The 22,489-nt window shown below is 38.3% G+C and overlaps 2 protein-coding genes across 2 annotated transcripts in view; both read right to left on the minus strand.

Annotated features, from left to right (window-relative positions):
• Positions 1 to 2,421: 2,421 nt before the first annotated feature.
• pcdh15a (protocadherin-related 15a) overlaps positions 2,422 to 22,489 on the minus strand; it is a 409,861-nt gene continuing 389,793 nt past the window's right edge. Inside the window, exons 34-38 of the mRNA XM_089117218.1 lie at positions 11,734 to 11,752; positions 10,948 to 10,983; positions 9,094 to 9,167; positions 4,794 to 4,905; positions 2,422 to 4,601 (exon numbers count right to left, since the gene is read on the minus strand). Of these exons, the coding sequence (XP_088973344.1) occupies positions 2,790 to 4,601; positions 4,794 to 4,905; positions 9,094 to 9,167; positions 10,948 to 10,983; positions 11,734 to 11,752 (2,053 nt within the window). The 3' untranslated portion in view covers positions 2,422 to 2,789. The remainder of the gene's footprint in view (positions 4,602 to 4,793; positions 4,906 to 9,093; positions 9,168 to 10,947; positions 10,984 to 11,733; positions 11,753 to 22,489) is intronic.
• On the minus strand, positions 18,289 to 21,935 carry LOC148977191 (uncharacterized). Its single transcript, XM_089117400.1, has 2 exons — positions 21,921 to 21,935; positions 18,289 to 20,170 (listed from the first exon to the last, which is right to left on the minus strand). The coding sequence occupies exons 1-2, from the start codon at positions 21,933 to 21,935 to the stop codon at positions 18,935 to 18,937; spliced, it is 1,251 nt and encodes a 416-aa protein (XP_088973526.1). The 3' UTR covers positions 18,289 to 18,934.

Raw genomic sequence — 22,489 nt, forward strand, 5'->3', positions numbered from 1 at the left:
AAACATCAGTATACCATTTATATGCTACCGTATTCAATAAGTAGTAAGGCAGAATTCTATTCTGAACACAGCCACAGTTTTTTACATGTTCTTCAGGATGTCGACATACAAAGTTGACTCTGCACAATAAGAATTTGAACTTGCTAAATAAATAAGTCTAAGTTCACCTTTAAGAATCTATTCAGAAAAAATGTTCCTCAAGGAAATCAGACTATGTTTTCAATTCAGAAAGCAAAACAGATTTGAAACATTTGTCCTTTCCTTTTCTGTGTGATTTGCGTTAAGCAAAGTTAGTGATGACTATCAGAGCTGTGTGAATAGTGTGTCTCCCTCTCCTGGTGAATACAGAACTCTGCAGATAACAGTCAATCACTTCACATCTGAATGTGCGTGATGTTACACAAACACATACAATGCATAAACAAAACGTCATGCAAATAATCAAGAATCAAGTATAAAAAAATAGCGGAAAATGGAGACACAAAAGCTGTAACCAAACAAGCAGGCTGTAATCATTTAATGTTTTTTTTTTTTTTTTTTTTTTAACTTGATTGCAGGTAAACAAGAAGTCAAATATAGAAGTTTAACCTTTGCAATCACAAACCGATGTTTCCGGTACTCTGCAATTAGAAAGTAACAGCATTTTTAAGAATGAAAAGAAATATTTAAACTAAATAAAAACACTCTTGGTACATTGCATGTCCAGGCAAATTTGTGGTCAAGAAATAACCATTGTATATTTACGAGTCCAGTTATTATTTCTGTATTAAAGATATCTTCACATCATGTCATAAGCATCAAGGAACTAGAACTCATTTTTCAGAGACTTTTTCCCCAGGCAGCTGTAATAATGTGGATGTGCAAATATTCATATCTGACAGAGCGGTCAGCCTTTGATGGACAGATGAAAGATTGTTGGGATAAATACTGATGCCCAGTGATTCATCTGAGAAAGCCTCTGTGTACTTATTTCTCATATGAAAAATCCTCTGTTTTATACAGTATACAGGTGTAGGCCTATATATATATGCATGTGTCTGTGAATAGCTAATTTATTGACAAACATGTTTGGATTATGTTCACAATTTTATTTTTGATAATAATAAATCAAAACTTCAAACAATCTGACCAGTATATAAAAAACAAACTCAAAAGGGAAGAAGAAAAACAAGATTCATTTGATTTTTTGGATGAAAAGAAGAATTAAAAAAAAAAAACACTTAAAGTTATCAAAATACATATACTATATTATACTTAAGTATACATTTATAGAACTATGTAATTTTTTTTCCCCAAAATATTAGGGCCATTACAACCATGTGTATTCTCAATGTAAAAAATACATCCATTAAAAAACATGAGGAATAATTGAATGTACAGCAGCCATCACTGGTTATACAGATTTGTAGGGAATTTTCAAGCAACCGTTGCGTGACTCATTAATAAAAAATACTCTTCAATCAAAGCTCAATCGTTCTAAATTGGTTAAATCGGCTACATTTTCTTTGTATTGTCTTTGTAAAATCGTATCTGACAATATCTAATAATGTCATTTACATTACAGTTATACATTTTGAAAACAGTTGACTTGAGGCAAAGGAATTTGTACAGAATAGCCCTGTCTTCCACAGCAATTTATCTGAAACTACAATAAGAAGTGAAATATAATCAACTGCATGAAAAAATAATTCCTTATAAGAGAATCACATTTCTTAGTCGGTGTTTAGTGGTGTGTGTACAACAAAATCTCTCAAAGAACCCAAATAAAACATAGAAAAGACTTGAAAGGAAACTAAATAGAAACAGTACCACTAGCATTAGCAAAACTAAAAATCAGAGTTTTGTCATTGGTATGTGTAAGTTGTTCCAAGGTCCCATCCAGAGTTCCTCTTCATCAGACAGTGTTTGCTCACATGGAGATTCAACCGACTCTTTAATTTCCCTGTTGTCCACCGAGGACTCCTGCTCACAGTTCCCCCTACCCTGCTCCAAACGGGCTTTATTAATGTTGGATTTGGGCCCTGTGCTTTTAAGGCCCATTATACTACACTCTTTGGAGTTGAGGTTGTGATCAGTAACATAGGAATGGTCATTGGTGGTGCCGATAACAGACCCATTGTCTTCTGTTCCATTTAAAGGTAAATGCTCTTCGTGTGTGACACCTAGCTTATCTAGTTTTTTAAATTGTTTGCTTAATCGTGTTGGTGAGCCCGGTTTTAAGTTGTTGGGGTAAGGGGGCCTCCGTGTTCGGATGATGGTACCGTTTTGGGCAAGGTATACTGATCCGTTGATGTTACTGTGGCTGCTGACGTTGGGTATGCGGTTGCGTGTGACATCCGGTCCACTGTCCTCTTCTGTTGAAGTTGTGTCGTGCTCTCTGTCCAACACCAGTTTGACCCTCTTTTTCTTCCCAGCCTGTAGATTAGAGAGAAGAATTACTAACTTAAATCAGCTATCAAAGATAAATCCCCCAGGTGGGAATGGTAAAATTGCAATTGTAACCAAACTGAATCTTGTGTTCACCCCGAATATCAATATCATATCAAAGCACTCAAAGGGATAAGGTTTTTGGGAAAGGAAACTCGAGAGGATTAAAATAAATGTAAGTTCACTCAAAAGAAGGAATTTCATAAGCACATCAAAAAAACGTGAACAGCATGCCCTTTTCAGCACTTCCATGCAGTTGGAATGGTTCCAAAACACACCAGAAGAAGAGAAAAGACTGTGAGAAAAGTAGGAATATCTTCAATCCACGACAGAAGTCAGATAAGTCTTACTTGGCCCCCATTTTAGAAAGCTGTGGAATCTCCAGATTCGGAATCTGCATCCGTTACTTCCGTGGTTCCTTCTGTCCCTGATTGCTTTGAGCGAATCACAGAGCCACTTTCAGATGCCGAGCCACTGCCGGAAGTTATGGCATCCTCATCCACCTCTGTGATGGGTGAGAGGCCTCCATATGCTTCATCTGAACTCTCCATCACGCTGTTCTCTGTGGCGTACGGTGTGCCTCCACTTTCTGCTGCTGAGATCACACTTGACCTCCGTGACATTGATCCTTCACTCATCTCACTGGCAGACTCTCTGCTCTCATCTGCTGTTTCATCGTCCTCTTTTTCTTCAGAAGCCTCTTCTTCTTCCTCACTCTCCTCATCGATGGTGTCCTGGGATGATCGGGTGATTACGCTCTTGCGAGAGCGTCGGCTTCCTCCTGCTGATCTGGAGCTCGTAGAGCTTCTCTCGCTGTCGGACACAGAAACAGCATCTGACCCAGTGGCATCTGATGGAGCAGATCCGCTCATTTCTGTCTCGGATGCCTCTTCAGAGCCACTCGCTGACCCTATCTCGGCACTGCTCTCCTCACCAGATGCTGATGCTCGTGATGACCTTGCTGAAGACCCCTTAGAGCTGCCACCTGATCCACTGCCACTCGGAGTACCACTTGCACTACCAGAAACACTTCCGCTTCTGCTGCTCCGAGTTCCTGCACTCGAACGTGCCGAGGAATCCTCAGTACGGGACGATTTCATTGATGAGCGAGCAGAAGACGGCTCTGTTCCCGATCCTGACTCTTCTGTTCCTTTAGACTCTTCTTCAGATTCTTCCTCCGACTCCTTTTCTGTGGCAGAACTCTTCTCGGCGCTGGACTCTTCCCCGGTTCCTGATTTTTCAGTCCCAGATCCAGACTCTTTTTCTGTTCCTGAGGTCTTTCCAGACCCTGACTCTTCCTCCGAGCCGGATTCCTCCTCTGAACCCGACCCTTTCTCGGTTTCAGATTCTTTCTCAGATGCTGACTCTGCCTCGGAATCCTTTTCGGTTCCTGACTTTTCGGTCCCAGATTTGGATTTACTCTCCTCATCAGAATCACCGGGTTCTTCTGGCTCGGATTCAGAATCAACTGTGCTCTCATTGGCATCATCTCGGTCCAGATCGACTTTCAGATAATCTTTGTCATCAGAGGAGCCAACTACACTGCTCCTCTCGGACGACTCCTCCTCGTCTGAGCCTTTCTTTCGGCTCTCTGCCTCTGATCCACTCCCGCTGGCCTCTGGCTCACTGACACTGATGGACACTTTAGATTTCTTCTCTTCTATCTCTGACTCGGCTGCAGACTCGTCTTTCTCACTCACGGAGCTTCTACTGATGCTGCTCTGTGATTTCCTTCGAATTTGCAGCTTGTTTGCCAGATTGATGCGTTTCAGAACTTTCCCAAGCCGACTCCTGGTAGAGGACGTGCCAGCAATGGAAGAGGTGCTCGGCCCACCCGTCAAGCTCTCTTGACTATCGATACGACGTGCAGATGTCAGCTTGGCATAATCTTTGTCTTTCTTCCCTTTCCCAAACATCATTGGCAAGATCTTGGCCTTCTTCCATGGGGAGGTAGGTTGAGTTTTCTTCCCAGCAGCGAGGAACTTGCTGAGCTTCATGACGGACTTCAGCCTCTTTGCAGCTTTGGATTGTTCAGGTTCAGACTCTGCTTGCTCCTCAGCAGGAACCTCAGACTCTGCCTGTTCAATCTCATCCTCTGGTGGGAAATCCTGGAATCCCACACGCCTTCCACGCCCGCGACCTCTCCCTCGCCCACCTCGCCCTCTCCCCCGACCCTGTTGTGACATCAATTCTTTTAAAACAATCTCATTAATCACAGTTTGCATAAAACTGTCAAACCTGTTTTTTAAAAAAAAGCATAAAATAAAGATGATTTTCTATTGGTTATGACAAGACTATGGGTAAAAAAAGAGAAAACATAACTGCACCATATCCTAAGTTGTCTGTGAATGAATGTGTAAGATTACCTCTGGTCCACCATAGTAATATCCTTCGTCCTCCACGATGGCCTCTCCATACTCATCATACATGGGTGTGATCAGCCTCCTGCGGCTGCCGTAGGGCGGATAGGGATCATATCTGGATGTAGGAATGGAAATGTTACAAGATGTGAACTTTGAATTATTGTACTGTGAAGAACAATATTAAAGTGAGTGATTTCAATTTAGCTAATTTCCACTAGATTAGCCTATAGGCCATTGCACACTGAGTCCGAAATTGGAATTCGAAATTTTCGCACGTAAAAAAAAATTTGACCTCTTGTTATGTCAATCACGCTTGCACACCGCCTCCGAAAGTTTCGTCCGTCACAAAAAAATTTGGATCGGGTTCGATTTTCGGCGTTTTTCGCATCCACAGCCAGCATTTTGAGAGGTTTTTTGACAATTCAGAGCCGGGGGGAGCTCGTTACTGTCTATGGAGCTCGTTCCGCACAGTTTTCAGTTTTCAATTCGATCAAGGGTTTATGTTCTCTTCTCTCGATTGGATTATGAAAGGAATAACCTCCCCTTTCAATCAGATTGAAATTTCGGATCGATTAATGTGTGATTGAGCAGCCAATTCGATAACTAATGTATTATTTGGGTACAATATACAACCTGTGGCCTATACAGCTGTTCTGTCTGCCCAGCGCTTCCACTGGGCCATGTGTGTGTGTGTGTGTGTGTGTGTGTGTGTGTGTGTCCATACCTTAGACATACTAACAGTCTCTGTTCAGAATCGATTGGTTCACGGAAATTGGTGGTCTTGTTTTTAAAATGTGGCTCCAGAATCGCAAGCAAAGCATCAAACTCTTCCACTGACATTCTGAGGTAAATTTTGAAATTTTGATAAATTCGCAACTGATAAGGAGGTGTTTCCTCTCGGCGCAGTTTGAGGATTGTATAAACGTAATATTTTCTCTTTCTTCTCTTTTCAATAAGAGAGAGGACAACAAAATCATCCTCACTGCTTGACGAATCTATTTTGTATTTTTGTGTTTTTTCCCACAAAGGTTTAATAAATACGCATCGGACTCAGTGTGAAAGGTTTCTGTGCGTGACAAATTATTAGGCTGACGAACACGAAAAAACGCATACGAAAATTTCTTACTCAGTGTGCAATGGCCTTATCTCTTTAACCACATGCCTTCTCTTCCATATATACCATACTCTCCAAAGACATCCCAGACAACCTGATGTCGACAAACCTAAACATGTTTCCTAGTTGGCTAAACTAACTACCAAACCAGTTGCACTTTATTTCGAATAGTCACTTTAGACGTTCTACTAATTATAAGTAACTTGTCAACTATGTGTCAACTAACTCTCATTCGAGTATTGGTATAGTATAGTAGACTGTCAGTAGACTGTTGGGTTATGGTTAGGTGTTAGGCTTTGGGTTAGGAGAATAAGTTGACTTGTAGTCGCCAAATTATTTATAGTCAGTTGAATATCTGTTGGGGGACCAACAAAATAAAGTGTTGGCAGGTTTTAAGCTGACAGTCAACTAATACTCTAATGACAGTTAGTTGAAAAGTTACTTATACTGTAGTTAGTAGAATGTCTGAAGTGGACTATCTAAATAAAGTGTAACCAAAAAACCTTACAGCACCTTTAATTCAAAGCTCTAATATAAATTCAGAGGTCAGATCTCCAACAGGTTTGTAAATAGGTTTGAAGTGTTAATGACGCTTCATTACACTTGCAATCAACATCAGCCCATGTGTGGCTCCAAGGTGCCGTTTAGTCTGACAGAAGTGCATTTGAGGGATTTCTCATTACATTGCTCATTTTATAAAATTGCTTTCAAAAATATTGCTGGGAAATGCATTAAATGCCAACCTTCTTCAAGGACAGGGGTTTTCTAATTGTGGGTCGCAAAATGAGCAAAAGTGGTCGCGCAGAGTCACTTGGCTGCAGCTAATATACATTTCGCTGAAAAACACACTCATACAAAACCAGTTTAGTCTGGAGCTGCGATGATATACCAGTATTGAACAGAAATCACAACATTGCTTACTTTTTACTATTGCTTGTAATTTAATTACATAAATATATGCGTTGCATTTCATAGTGAAGCATGCCCGTAAAACTACACGTGTGCATTACATTGGACAATTCAAATGTTTCGCAAGGCTGTTTGTTCATTAAGCTCTGTCATTTCTGTTTAACTCAGCACAGTTGTCTTTCAGAGACATGGTCGTAAGAAAGCGTTCTTTGCATTTCCGTGCATTTGGCTACCTACCAACACATAAATAACATTTGTCTGTAAAAAGCATTTCACATGTACAAACAGAACGAGCATGGAATGTTTTATGCGCCAAACATCATATCTGGACCGGAGCAAGCGTGTTTCAATTTTTTTATGGACAAAGCCCATTTTTTCTCCTCCAATCTGCTAACATTAACCAATGATGGAAACGTTTGGGAACCCCCTCTCTATGAGATACAGTCCCTGATTTGAAAACTTACCTACACAGCAAGTTTCAGGAGTTGAAAAATCATGAGTTAGGCAAAAAAGTGTGAAAGAGTTAATTTTTTGGAGTTATTTTTTTAACTCTGACTACGGTTTGTGTTATTGGATACTCCCCCGCTGTGTTGTATTTTGGAGTTCATTCATTGGTGTTCAGAAGCGTGTTTTAACACTACACCTGGAGTTATTTTTGAGAAGTGCGCCACGACACGACCCTTCCGCTGCACAAAGGAATAATGGACTTACGCTTCGTCGTGAGGTAGGTAAAAGTGTAACTTAAATAAAACTATTTAAAAAATATATTTTCTGACAAACACGTTTGGTCATCGCGTAGCTGTTACGTTACAGGCTAGTTTGTTTACTAATAACGTCAACGACCATGACAAACTTGCTGTTGAACGCATGTTTAAATTACTTGTTTCAAATTTTGAAATGGCTATTTGCGTGGGTTTTTTGTCGATGTAAACGACTTAACATTAGCTAACCGTCTTTCCATTCACCGTGTTTCTGAAAATGAGTGTTTTGCCCGTGAAATTGATGCATCAATGCATTACAGGCAATTGAATTGTAACAGCTATGTAACTTTAGGCTATATTAGTGGTGACCCACAATGTGCGTGATTTTCAGTTTATATATTTTTGCATTCTCAATGAATGGTGCTAGATTAGATTATGCCTCATGCTGTTGTTTTTGTGATCTTCAGACCACTGTCCTGCAGCAAGCGGTTGAAGGTTACTCCTCCTCAAGTCTGAACCAAATGGATTTGCTCAAATAAAGGCAGTAAATCAAGAGTATGGTGTCCAGTGTAGTAATTTCCACACAAAACATTATATTGTGTTAAATAAATGTTAACTCTAAGAAGTGTTAAACTAAACTGGTAACACTGGTAATGAGTTCATATAATTAATTTTAGAGTTACATTTACTCTCTGTAGGATTAGTACTTTAACTCCATTTTAACTCTGAAAAAAGTGTTCAATTCAACTCCAAGAGCAGAGTTATTTTAACTCTGTACATGTGAGACCATCAATTAGACTCCAGCGCACTCAGATTGAGTTGATTTTAACTAACAGGGAGTTTATTCCAAAAAACAGAATTTGCTGTACTGAGATTAATAGCTAGGTGAACAGCTGTTTTTCATTATATCTTTCTCTATAATGTGTATTTTAGCATGACTTGAATGCTGGATTGATCGTTCAACATCCTGGACTGGTGCTATTCATTTTAAAATGTCAATTGATAGCCCTAGAACTCATTAGATGTCTTGATCTTGATGTCAAAGTAAATAATCTGTTCTGTGGTGCTCAAAGCTAACGCTCAGAGCACTACAGAAGCCTTAAGACCATCTGCTGCTCCTCATGCTGGAAAATTCAAATTACTCTACCGAACGTAATAGAGGATGCAATTACACTTTGAACACTGAACTCAGGTCTGAAAGTCTTAGTAGAAAACATGCGTCTCACGTCTTAATGAATCCACTGAGCTCAGCTAAAGACGGCAGTGTGGAGTTAAGGGTATATTAATCTAATTAAAGCTTCCAGCTTCTCCTCAGAAGGGCTGACTTTAAACCATGCAGTTCAACATTTGAACATTTGCAACAGCATCTGTTCCGAATGGTACAATATGCGTCAATTTTGAAAGTGTTTACACCCTTTTTTTTCTGTCTTCTGCTGTCTCCTTCTGTTTGCAGACACAAGATACTCAGTTAATATAACTACAACAAGCATCTTAATCTTTTTTAGCCTGAAATCACATGGAGAGTATGTCTCTATATTTTTTTCTGTATGGATCTATTTGTGCTCAAGTGTTTTGTTACCCTTGATCGTAGCTGTAGTAGTCTTGAGAATAGTAATCCTGCCCAGGGTCGATACCCGATTCCATGGAGAGAGCCTAAAATACAAACATAAAGACAGATATTGGACTTCATTTTCACACAGTATGAAAATTAGTCTGGGTTTGGTGCACACTTTACAATCTAATCAATAAGGTTTCTGGCACACAGTGTGTTTATTAAGTCATTGCTATAACTTAATTTAACCAGGGAATGCAAATGAACATCTAGATACACTACCATTACAAAGCTTGAAGTAGGTGATTGTTTTTATATATTGGAAAGGAGTCTCTTATACTCATTCCAATTTCAGCATCATTACTCCACTCCTCAGTGTCACATGAGCCTTTATAAATAAGTCTAATGAAAGCACAGTTTAGTGCTCAAGAACATTTATTTTTGTTATTATTATTATTATCAATGCCGAAAGTAGCTGTTCTGCTTAATATTTTTGTGGAAGCCGTGTTTTTTTTTTGTTTTGTTTTGTTTTGTTTTTTTGAATAAAAAGGAATTTTAGAAGAACAGTATTTATTTGGACAATATAATTAATTTTCTGACAATATTAAAATAGTTTGTGTATTTTTTTTTTTTACCAATTTAATATATCCTTGCCGAATAAAAGTATGCCTATTCATTTCTTCATTTTTATTTCAGTGGTTGTGTAAGTGTTAGACATTTCTACAAAATAAGAAAGAATGTTGCATCTTAACACTAAAACCATATTCTGATTTATTAAATTGATTTATTTTTAAAAAAAATACTTCCCTTGATCTGAGCGGTACAAGACTTGGCTACTTTTCCTAAGTTTGCTTCCTGAACACACACATTTTATTTTATTTTTTTTATTTTTTTTGACTTAGTTCTACAATGTTAAGTGGGTGGAAAAAAAAGTAAACTCCTTAATCTTGTATTTGGGTTTAAAGTGGGCACCCATAGAAATGAATGGGAAAAACTGTAATTTAGAGCATTCTCAAATAAGCCAAAATAAGACACCAGGTGACAGCATCATCTTTAGGTTTTAGCTCTAAGAACTTATAGGAATGATATTTTAATGTAATAAAAACAATAAAACATAAAAATAAGCATAATTTACATAAAAACCATGGTCATTTTTGAAGTAAATAAATTCAAAAATACCCCCAAAATAATAATAAAAAAACACCATAAATGGATAGACAAAACTTTATCGAAGACTGAGTCCTCTGTGCCCACATTTGTCCGAAATTACAGGATTAGGGGCTGTGAATACGGTTTGAGGGCTACAGGCAAACAACAAATATTAGATTTTGGCCTGTTTATCACAAAAATGAATGAACATGAGTGAGAAAAAAATTACAGCATTTTAATTTTTGGGAACAGTCCCTTTAAAGGTTGTTGTTTAGCAGTTGAAGACCCCATGCACAACAGACCTCAAAATAAATAAATATATGTATACCGATCTTTAATAAGATACGTCTAATATACAGTAACGATAAGAAGATCCGTCAAGGTTACACTTTATTTCGATGTTTAGACATTTTGTTAACTTTAAGTAAAGCTTACTTACATGTCATCTAACTCTCATTAGAGTATCAGTTGAGTATTAGTATACTGTTAGGGTTATAGAATAAGATGACATGTACTTGTAAAGTTACTTAAAGTCAGTAGAATGTCTGTCGGGGAGCATTAAAATAAACTGTTAGCAGATATTAAGCAGACAGTTTACTAAAACTCGAATGATAGTTAGTTGGCTTGTAGTTGCAAGGTAGTCAACAGAATGTCTAAAGGGTGCTATTGAAATAAAGTGTTACCTTTGTCAAGAAAACTAAGGAAAGGAATGCAGAAAAACAGAGATGCTACCTCAGGCCGGAGCAGAGAGGGTCTCAACAGCTGCTGCTGGCACAGGCACAAAGAGAGCGGGGGGGGGGGAGAAAAAAAGATTTGACACTAAGAGAGAATACATGAGAGGCAGCACAGAATAAAAGACAAAGAGAATAGCACGAGAAGATGTTGCTGCATACATTTAAAATGAATGATCAGACTGAGAACATGACTGCGAGAAAAAAAAAAAAGATGCAGGAAAGTGTGGGAGGGGGGGAAACGAGCTCCTGGTGTGAAAGATAATGACAGAGATGCAGATGAGGGAAAATGTTCCATCTTAAGAAGTAGACCAAACTTTAAGAGCTAAAGTGCTTGAAAGGTCAGAAAAGGTCATGTTTGACAGCATGCATAGCCAGTCTATATGCATTAACTCAGACACTGATGTGACATGTTCTTGCGGCATAATGTGTGTGTGCAGGCAGAACCAAGATTAGACACGACTCTTCAATTTACACTTCTTAGTGAGGTGTAAATGTGAGTGTAATGGCAAAGTTTCTATTGCTCTCCTCATCTCATTGAGATTCTAGCGAAAGTCTCCCTCAAGGCACTATTGGCGGTTTGAAGTGACAAGGGAAAAAAGCACTCTTACCTTCGACTTATAAAAGAAAAAAAAACCCAAAATTAAATCAACTGTAGTTGGAACTTGATTTTTACATGGTCCGAGGTATTATTTATATGTACGCAGAAAACATAAAGGGCTTTGTTCAAATTCCTAACTGTAAATATGATCGATATTAATTAGTGAAAAAAAAAAGAATGACATACCTCTCTGCCAGTGCCACGCCTGCAGAAAGAAACAGAGGCGTTAGAAAGAATAACATATAGGAATTGTGACATCTGTTGACTATCTAAGTGATTTCAGACTTGCTTTTGCAGATTCTGACTCACTTTTATCATACAAAAAGCATTTCAACACTCTCTTATAGAATGAAAAAAACTATGTTCAAATGGGAAAGCACTCGAAAGATAAAAATGCATGGAAATGGCGCAGATAGTGTGGACACAAGCAATTTTACCTACAGCAAAGACTCCGCAAACAAGTTAATCTGATTTTTGAAATCTGCCATTTTCTGAGAAATAGTAAACCAACACATGCACACACACACACACACACTCTCTCTCTCACAACCTATATATGCAGTAGCTATAAATGGTCCTATACACAAACAAAACTTCCAGGAAAGTTACATTTGAGGGCTCTCAAGGGCCAAAGAGTGACAAATGTTACAAATGAGCAGCACTCGAATATGTTGCTCGAAGCAAACTACACATCTGAAGCAACCCGGTCTCATCCCAAGACGTCATATAACTGACGTTTTGGGACGTCTTTTGACCATACGTCAATATTCGCCTTTTTAGGGCCCCCTTAAACGTCGGTAGATGAGCTCATGGGATCCTAACTCTACCCCAGACCTAAACCTAACCCTAACCCGTCACCTAACTGACGTTAAAGGTAAAGCGTCAGTTGTATGACGGCCCGGGATCGCCATCTACCGACGTTTAAGGGGGCCCTAAAAAGGCGGATATTGACGTATGGTCAAAAGAACGTATGGTCATATAACTGACGTCTTGGGATGAGACTGTGATATCTGAAGAAACACCCTCAAAACTATTCATAGGGTGAATCTTAAAATAAATAAATAAATAAAAAGCCACTGGACCTTCTTAACAGGTTTTATGAAATTCACCCCATGAATAAAGAATGGTGCAAGAGGGTGTGTATCACCTGAATAATTGATGAAATATCCCTGTCAAACAAACACATCTCTCTCCCACATAATGAATGAGAGTGATAGATGAGTGATGTGGGATGAATGTGTGTGGGAGTAACGGGATGTCTTTCTCAATGTCCCTCAGGAAGAAAAGGCAGTTTCTCAATTCTAAGAATGCAAAGAACAAACTTGTGTTCTTGTGGAGACCATTATGCTAGGCTATACCTTTAAAGAACCATCTAGGTACTTTTTGAAGTACTCTCGTTTTTTTTTTTTTTTTTTTTAATCTCTTTCCCTGCCATTGACTGAAATTTCTGTCATTTATGAGACAACGCTCCCCCACCATTGATGGAAATTTCCCTGTTTTCACTGTTATATGGTAGGGGGTGCCGTTACACATCTTCTGAAAGAGTTAAGTATCTCCTGATCAAAACACATGTGAAGAAGCAGCAGAAACAAGCAATAGCATTTGTAATCATATGCATATGTAAAATAACGTGATCATCAACATTGAACAGCATATAAATCAAAACGGCCTAACATTACTGAATTAAATGTCGACGCAGGACGAGGGTTATATTGGGTTGCAAGGTTTGGGGGTGTTGATAGATTTAATCTACTACATCTATGTTATAATCATCTTTGACAAAAACCTAATTTTCTCAAAATGCTGCTTTTTATGAAACTTACCCATATTCAAGTATTTATTTATTGTTTAGAAGCAGAGCGCCAGTTGTTTCTTTTGATATTGCACGTTCAGATATTTATAAACTGAATATCTGGCAGTGGCTGGCAAATTTTATTTTCTGCCGTGGAAAGAGTTAATAGAGCAAGAGAGATTCATTTTATTTTGTGGTGGAGCAGTTAATAAAGGAGGAAGTGAGAAAGGCATGGAAACACAGGAGAGAAAAGAGAGAATTAGGGTTAGTGATGTCAATGGCAAACTCATCGATTGATTAATTACATTTCTCTAGACCTCACAGTCTGTGCTTTCATCGTGCTGAGCGGGTCATGAGAAATATAGAGCCTTCTGGACCAACAAACAAGCCCTGACACATACACACATACTGTACATCCATTCAGCTCGCACGTGAATATTCTGCCTCAGAGTCAGAACACACAAATAACGCAACATATGCAACCGCTGATCATATTTCCTGTCCTTTGTTGACTATTGAATAGTTGTGGGTACAATAAGTGTAATTTCATTTCATTCATTTTTTAAAGGAGTAGTTCACTTTTGAAAAAAACGTTTGCTGATAATTTACTCACCCCATGTCATCCAAGATATCCATGTCTTTCTTTCTTCAGTCGAAAAGAAATTAAAGTTTTTGATGAAAACATTCCAGCATTTTTCTCCATATAATGCACTTGGAAAATGGACTGCATTTATATAGCACCTTTATAGACCTAATGGCCACCAAAGCGCTTTACATTTGCCTCACATTCACCCATTCATACACTCATTCACACACCGACAGCGGTGTCAGCCATGCAAGGCGCCATCAAGCTCGTTGGGAGCAGCTGGGGTTAATGGGAACCGTTTGGTTCCCATTGAGCAACTTCAATGGGAACCAAACGGTTCAAGGTCCAAATGAGAGTTTCAGTTCAAATTGCAAACTGTTCAAAGGGCTTTACACAATTCCAGACGATGAATAAGGGTCTTATCAAGGGAAACGATTGGTCATTTCAAACATAAATAACAAAGTTTACGTTTTACTGTATAAGCTCAAATGGTCGCCTTGCTCTGTACTGTGATGCAAGTTCGTGACTCTCCTGTTCTAACTCGTTCATCAAAATGAACGAATCTTTTTTCAAGTCATTTGGTTCATTCAACGAACGAAATGAACGAATTGACTCGGAAAAAGATTTGTTCATTTTGACGAACGAGTTCGAACAGGAGAGTCACGAACGTGCATCGCAGTACAGAGCATGGCGAGCATTTGAGCTTATAAAACTTAAACTTTGTCATTTGTGTTTAAAATGACCAATCGTTTCGCTTGATAAGACCCTTATTCATCGTCTGGAATTGTGTAAAGCCCTTTGAACAGTTTGCAGTTTGTACTGAAACTGTCTTTTGGACCTTGAACCGTTTGGTTCCCAGTAAAGTCTATTACATCCTGGAATGTTTTCATCAAAAACCTTAATTTCTTTTCGACTGAAGAAAGAAAGACATGGACATTTAGGATGACATGGGGGTGAGTAAATTATCAGCAACAGTTTTTTTTTTTTTTTTTTTTTTTTTTTTAAAGTGAACTACTCCTTTAACTACTTGGTGCTACTGCAAACACAATGTTTGTGTATTTCAAAGGTGCTCAGAACTGAAGAGGAGACATCTGTATGCATTTGCTTATGGGGTGATGACAGATTTCAAACAGATTTTTAGATATGGATGAGAGAGATGACATCTGCAGACCAGCACAGAGATATTGTTGGAGCAGTTGGTCTGAATGGGGAGACATTGACTGCGCACTCGATGGAGTGAATTCAGCGGGGAACGGCAGAGTGAACGTCCCCCTGCCATGCGCTACATCGACGATTAGCTGTATTGTTTAATCTCTATGTGAGTTTTGACAGCTTGAGTTTCTGAAAGGGCAAAAAACATCTGCAAGACTGAATCAAGAAAGACGAGCATCAGGAGGTCTGGCACTCTTAACAGCTTTTAAAATTAGTAAGAACAGAAAGAGAGAGAGAGAGAACAGAAAGAGAGAGAGAGAGAGAGAGAGAGAGAGAGAGAGAGAGAGAGAGAGAGAGAGAGAGAGAGAGAGAGAGAGAATAGATAGTGAACAGTGTTGGAGGGTAATGGATTACAAATAATGTGAGTTTTGTAATCAGATTATTTTTCCAAATAACCAGTAAAGCATTGCTTTTATTATTATTTTTTTTTACATTTTCAAATAAGTAACACACATTAATTGGTTTTCCCATTTATAGACTGACAGTTCTGTCCAAATGTTGAGAGAAATATTGAATAGAGATATTGTGTGTGCTATGCAAACATTATAGGGTTAGTTCACCCAAAAATGAAAATTAAGTCATTAATTACTCACCCCCATGCTGTACCAACCCCGTAAGACCTTCGTTCATCTTCGGAACACAAATAAAGATATTTTTGATTAAATCTGAGGGCTGGATCACTCTTCCATAGGCTTCCTAAGGGACTGGCTCTTGACGGCTCATAAAGTCATTAAAGAAAATGTTTAAATATTCCATGTGCCTACAGCGGCTCAATTATAAGTTTATCAAGCGACGAGACTACTTTTTGTGCGAAAAAAACATAAATAACGACTTTATTCCACTATTCCATTACTTCCTTATGGGCGCATGCGCGAGAACTGAGACGAGGACGTTCTCATTCGTCTACTTCTTGTTACCGGCTGCTCACCGCTTAGGAGTTTTACCGCCCCCTACCGTATAAGATGATGTGCTGATATAGCTGGAAGCGCAAAACTTTCTGTTTACAAGCAGAGGAAGATGCGTGCTGTACATACGCTTTTCAATTAGCGTATTTTCCGCACTATAAGGTGCACTTAAAAGCCTTTAATCTTCTCAAAAAACGACAGTGTTCCTTATAATCCGGAGCGCCTTATATATGGATCATAATTTTATACGGTAGGGGGCGGTAAAACTCCTAAGCGGTGAGCAGCCGGTAACAAGAAGTAGACGAATGAGAACGTCCTCGTCTCAGTTCTCGCGCATGCGCCCATAAGGAAGTAATGGAATAGTGGAATTAAGTCGTTATTTATGTTTTTTTTTCGCACAAAAAGTAGTCTCGTCGCTTGATAAACTTATAATTGAGCCGCTGTAGGCACATGGAATATTTAAACCTTTTCTTTAATGACTTTATGGGCCGTCAAGAGCCAGTCCCTTAGGAAGCCTATGGAAGAGTGATCCAGCTCTCAGATTCAATCAAAAATATCTTTATTTGTGTTCCGAAGATGAACGAAGGTCTTACGGGGTTGGTACAGCATGGGGGTGAGTAATTAATGACTTAATTTTCATTTTTGGGTGAACTAACCCTTTAAGGTAATTATAATTCTAGACTACATGTGAGCAAGCATTTACTCATCTCACTTGCACAAAAACAGATTCAGTATTCCTCAAAATGAATAAAAAACAGTGAAATGCAAACCTTAAATATGTAAAATAACACCATCTTTTACTTTATTTAATCTCATTTTATTAAACAATGTCTTTGCTGGTGACCTTCAATGATCCAATTCAACATACTAATAAGCTAAAATGAACATCACATTTGAGTTTTGTCATTTTTATTGCTCAAGTAAGAGTATTGAACTTCCTTCACGTGTTCAGAATGGTTTATGAAAGGTTTGTTTGAGCTGCGCCCTCTACTGTACAGGCAGGACTTTGCATTTCCTTTATAGCCTGTGCTCATCAGTGCTCGTTATTCCAAAATAAAATTTTTCTAATCTTCAATCAAAAGGTAATAACTTGCTTTTCCTCTGAAGTCACCTCCCTTTACCCTTTGGCATCACTTAGACGGTGCAGACTAATAGATAATATAATTTAATTCATTCTTATTCCTTTTTCTGATCAAACTAAACTGATTAAACAAAATGTGATCTTTAATTATAAGGTCCATTCTCATCAAATTTGATTACAATCTCTGTCACTCCTAGTCCTCTCGATGTCACATGATCATGATAAGATTTTCTCTCATTAAAATCCACCCGCGAGGAAGCACGTCACCGGTTAAACATTAAATATTCATAAACAGTGATGGTCAGTTCAAATATTAGTTTGAGTAAGTTGATAAAAAGTCCATTATTATTAAATATAGTCTATTGGAAATACATTATTTCTCTTGCTCTTCTTAAAAATGTGCAATACAAAAAAAAAAAAAAAACATTTAAATTAATGCATGCTGTACTTTTCGTACGAAAAAAAAGAAAAAAGAACAAAACCATTTAAATGGTAAATATAAATGTAAAAAATATACATCACTGCTCAAAAGTTTGGGTTCAGTATGATTTTTTGATAGAAGTATCTTACACTCACCTAAAATACAGTAGTATTGTGAAATATATATATATATATATATATATATATATATATGTATATATATTATTATTATTTATTTTTTTATTTTTTTGCCTCACATTCACCCATTCACTCACTCATTCACACCAACGGCAGTGTCAGCCATGCAAGGCGCCATCCAGCTCATCGAGAGCAGCTGGGGTTAGGAAATGGAAACCTGGACACTTGATCAGGTGGAACCGGGGATTGAACCACAAACCTCCTGATTTGTAGACTACCTACATGAACACTGAGCCAATGCCGACCCACATAATGGCAAAGCTGATTTTTCACCATTCAGTGTTGCAATCATTTGCTGCTGATTTGCTGCTCAAGAAACATTTCTTATTATTACCAATGTTGAAAACAGTTGGTCTGCTTCATATATATATATATATATATATATATATATATATATACAGTATATTGGTGTGGAAATGGGATACACTTTTCATTTTTTTTTTAAATAAAAAAAAACAAAAGAATAACATTTATGTGAAATATAACATGTTTAGTAACATTATAAATCTCTTTACTGCCACTTTTGATAAATTCAATGCATAAAACCTACATTTTAGGAGAGTAGTGTACTGTATGTTTAATTGCACATAGATTTACATATTATCAAAACAAAACATCTACTTGTATGCAATTTGAAAGCAGCAGACCAGTTTAAACCAGTAAATTACAAATAATAATGAATAGAAACTGCTTAGAGGTAGAATGTTCTGCATGAACACACATTATCTAATATTATATATGTGATCATGTGATTATAGCAACACATAAATGTAAAACATTTGTTCTTATAAAACTTATACCTATATAGTTGTTCTTGCAGAAATATTTATATTTGCTTACATGTAGTATTTCATTGTCAAAAAATATAATTTAACATATGTTAACATATAACATCAATTATTCCACTCCCTTTCTCTGCTGTGTTCTATTTGATTGAGAAATCCACTCTATGAAGGACTGTTACATATAAAAAGAGCAAAATGTAAGTTATGCACTGAGAAAAAAAAACACCTTTCAATCACATTGAAACTATACTCTTATGACTTTCGTTGAAGTGAAGATTATAAAGTGCTCTCAAAGTAAAGTGCCCTCAAAAAAGTAAACGATGAAACAGTTGGAGGAGGTTTAAGAAAGAAGATATGAAAAGAGTTCCAGTTCATTCAGAAACCAAGGCCTGAAGTGGGCAAAGTATCTCATTCCTCTGGGATTGGTTGGTTTGAGAGCTGAGTAGAAGAGTCAGCTTTTGATTGGCTGGCATATATTTTGTCCTGTTTAGATTCTGGTTCTTTTAGCACGACCTTCGTGGAGTCTTTACTTCCTCCTTCGCAACTGCACTCATCTTTCAGGCTGCCGGTGGATCGGCTTGTGTTCTTGAGGATCCCTCTAAGTTTAGGAGTAGGAGTCGGAGACTGAACTGGGAGTTCAGGAGGCTGAATGGGAGTTGGGCTTGGTGGTGGGGTGAAATCCTGTTGCAAAGGTGGAGGAGAAAGAAAAGAACGGAGTGGGACAGGCAGAAGGGGTGGGGAGCTGTCCGGAGAGTCTGATATGAATTCCAAAGTGATTTCACAAGGCTCAACTGTCATGTAATTGGAGATACTGGAGCTAAACTTCCTCAGGACGGGTGGAGTGGGCCGCTGAGCCGCGGGAGGGGGAGGAGTCTCGCCATCGTCCCCGGGGATGATAATGCAGGGTGGGATGTCTTTGCCGACAGAAATTGGACTAGACGACAGCATGATGGCGGTTAGTAGCGGGTCGTCCAGATCCAAAGACGCGTAAGAGTCCCGGCTCTGTCTGGGCGTCCGCTCGGCTAAAGCTTGCTGCTCAAACTGTCTAGCCTGTTCTCTGACAGACAGCTTTGTTTCTGTGCAACAACCACTCTGATCTAGATCTGCATCAAGTTCTTCCCTGCTGTCCTTAAGCCCCGCCTTTAGCTCTTGCTCCTCCCATTCAGAGGGGTCCCAGAGACCCTTTCGGGGCCGAGTATCATAAAGCCCTGACCCTCGAAAATGGGACGGCAAGGACCAAGAAGTTATCTGGCTGCATGGCCTTGTTGAAGACGGAGAGTCACTGTCCAAAAATCCAGAAACCCTGAAAACCTCAGAGTTGGGCTCTGGACTGCTGGATGCTCCATCCTGGAAAAGTATATTTTGGGTGGTGAGAGGCCGTTCATCTGAGAGGAAGGTGACTGTGTTCTCTGACTTGGGCAGCTTGTTGCAAAACCTTCCGTTTCCGGCACACTGTTTGTAGACTGCGATTGCACGAGAGGCAAAGGTTCTTATGAGACTCTGTCGATCCACCTCCTCGATTACAGACTTCCGCCGCCTTCTGCGGGCCACGAGAGACAATGAAAGGAGAGAAGATTGAAATGTGTGGAAAGAGACAGTGAGGAATTGAGGGAAGAGAACATTCAGCCATGGGAGGATAGCACTCTAATGACCCACTATATACAAATCCTTCACTTTAATGGCCAAACCAATTTGCTCACAATATTGCATTGAGCTTTGAATAAGCCGAATCAAATACTCTCATTTTATGGCTTTTGAGATAAATATTCTTATTAAAACTTCAGGAGACATTATGCTGTGTTCGATTCGTAAAGCCAGAATTCTCTTCTCTGAGAAGTGCAATGATGATTAAACCCATTTAACAAACTGTTGTAGTAAAAGATGTTTATAACACAGTTACTATGATATTTTTACTGATAATCATAGGGTCCAATGGGGCTAAAGACATTTTCTTCTAAACCACATCCGCGGTTAACTACGCAGCAGGAAATTTAGTTGATCTGTGCTAAGTTGATCTAATATTTAATATGTTAGTTAACCCTCATGTCGTTCCAAGCCCTTAAGCCCGTTCATCTTCGGAACACAGTTTGAGATATTTTAGATTTAGTCCGAGAGCTTTCTGTCCCTCCATTGAAAATGTATGTACGGTTTACTGTCCTTGTCCAGAAATGTAATAAAGATATCATCAAAGTAGTCCATGTGACTTCAGTGGGTTAGTTAGAATGTTTTGACGCATCAAAAATACACTCAACTAAAGGATTATTAGGAACACCATACTAATACTGTGTTTGAACCCCTTTTGCCTTCAGAACTGCCTTAATTCTATGTGATTCAACAAGGTGCTGAAATGTTGGCCCATATTGATTGGATAGCATCTTGCAGTTGATGGAGATTTGTGGGATGCACATCCAGGGCACGAAGCTCCCATTCCACCACATCCCAAAGATGCTCTATTGGGTTGAGATCTGGTGACTGTGGGAGCCATTTTAGTACAGTGAACTCATTGTCATGTTCAAGAAACCAATTTGAAATGATTCAAGCTTTGTAACTTGGTGCATTATCCTGCTGGAAGTAGCCATCAGAGGATGGGTACATGATGGCCATAAAGGGATGGACATGGTCAGAAACAATGCTCAGGTAGGCCGTGGCATTTAAATGATACCCAATTGGCACTAAGGGGCCTAAAGTGTGCCAAGAAAACATTCCCCACACCATTACATCACCACCACCAACCTGCACAGTGGTAATAAGGCATGATGGATCCATGTTCTCATTCTGTTTACGCCATATTATGACTCTACCATCTGAATGTCCAGGCAATATTGATAACACACCAGATAATACGTCAGCAGCGTCTTGTGTCATCAGCGTCACTGAACGTGGATTGACAACAGAACTGAAGGAGAATACAATGCTGAATAATGTTGTAGTTTTTGTTATTTTGTACCAATAAGTTTTTTTGATGCTTCAAAACATTCTAACTAACCCACTGATGTCACATGGACAACTTTGATGATGTCTTTATTACCTTTCTGGACAAGGACAGTATACCGTGTATATATTTTCAATGGGGGGACAGAAAGCTCTCGGACTAAATCTAAAATTTCTTAAACTGTGTTCCGAAGATGAACGGAGGTCTTACGGGCTTGGAACGACATGAGGGTGAGTCATTAATGACACAATTTAAATTTTTGGGTGCACTAACCCTTTAATGTTTTTTTTTTTTAAATGCTATAGATTTCAGTAGCACGTAAGGATATCTTAAATTACGAAATATATTTTATTATATACACTTTACACTGACACCTCATAATCTAACTGATCTTTTAACACCCTACACACCAGCATGTGATCTCCGTTCTTTGGAAGCTGGCCTTTTAATTGTTCTACATACCCGATTAAAATCCATGGGTGATAGGGCCCTTTTGTCAAATGCTCCACAACTTTGGGATTCCTTGCCTATTGAGATTAGGCAAGCCGAATCTCTTAGTGTTTTTAAATCATCACTAAAAACTTATTTGTTTGGGGTAGCATTTACATACTTGTTTAAAATTGTCTTATTATTATTAATCCTATATCTCATGTTTTTATTTTGTATTTTATTACATTTTTCTGCCAGTAATGTTTGTTTAATTGTATGTTGTATTATGTTTCTATTCTTGTGAAGCGCTTTGAGATACTTTTTAAAGGCGCTAGATAAAATAAAGTTTATTATTATTATTTATTTCAATGGTCTACTAGACATTATACTAACTATAAGTAACTTTGCAACTACAAGTCAACTTATTCTACTATCTCAGAACCAAACTTCAACATAACAGTCTACTAACAATCTAATGATAGTTATTATGCAAAACACACTTCTATAACTTAATTTGTATCAATAATTGGGGTATTTTGTGTATATTATATCCTCACCACCTTATAAATTAATATGATTTTTAATTAAAATCAGCACATTTT

The sequence above is a fragment of the Pimephales promelas genome, chromosome 11, assembly GCF_988280905.1.
Source record: "Pimephales promelas chromosome 11, fPimPro1.hap1.1, whole genome shotgun sequence".
Taxonomy (NCBI): domain Eukaryota; kingdom Metazoa; phylum Chordata; class Actinopteri; order Cypriniformes; family Leuciscidae; genus Pimephales; species Pimephales promelas.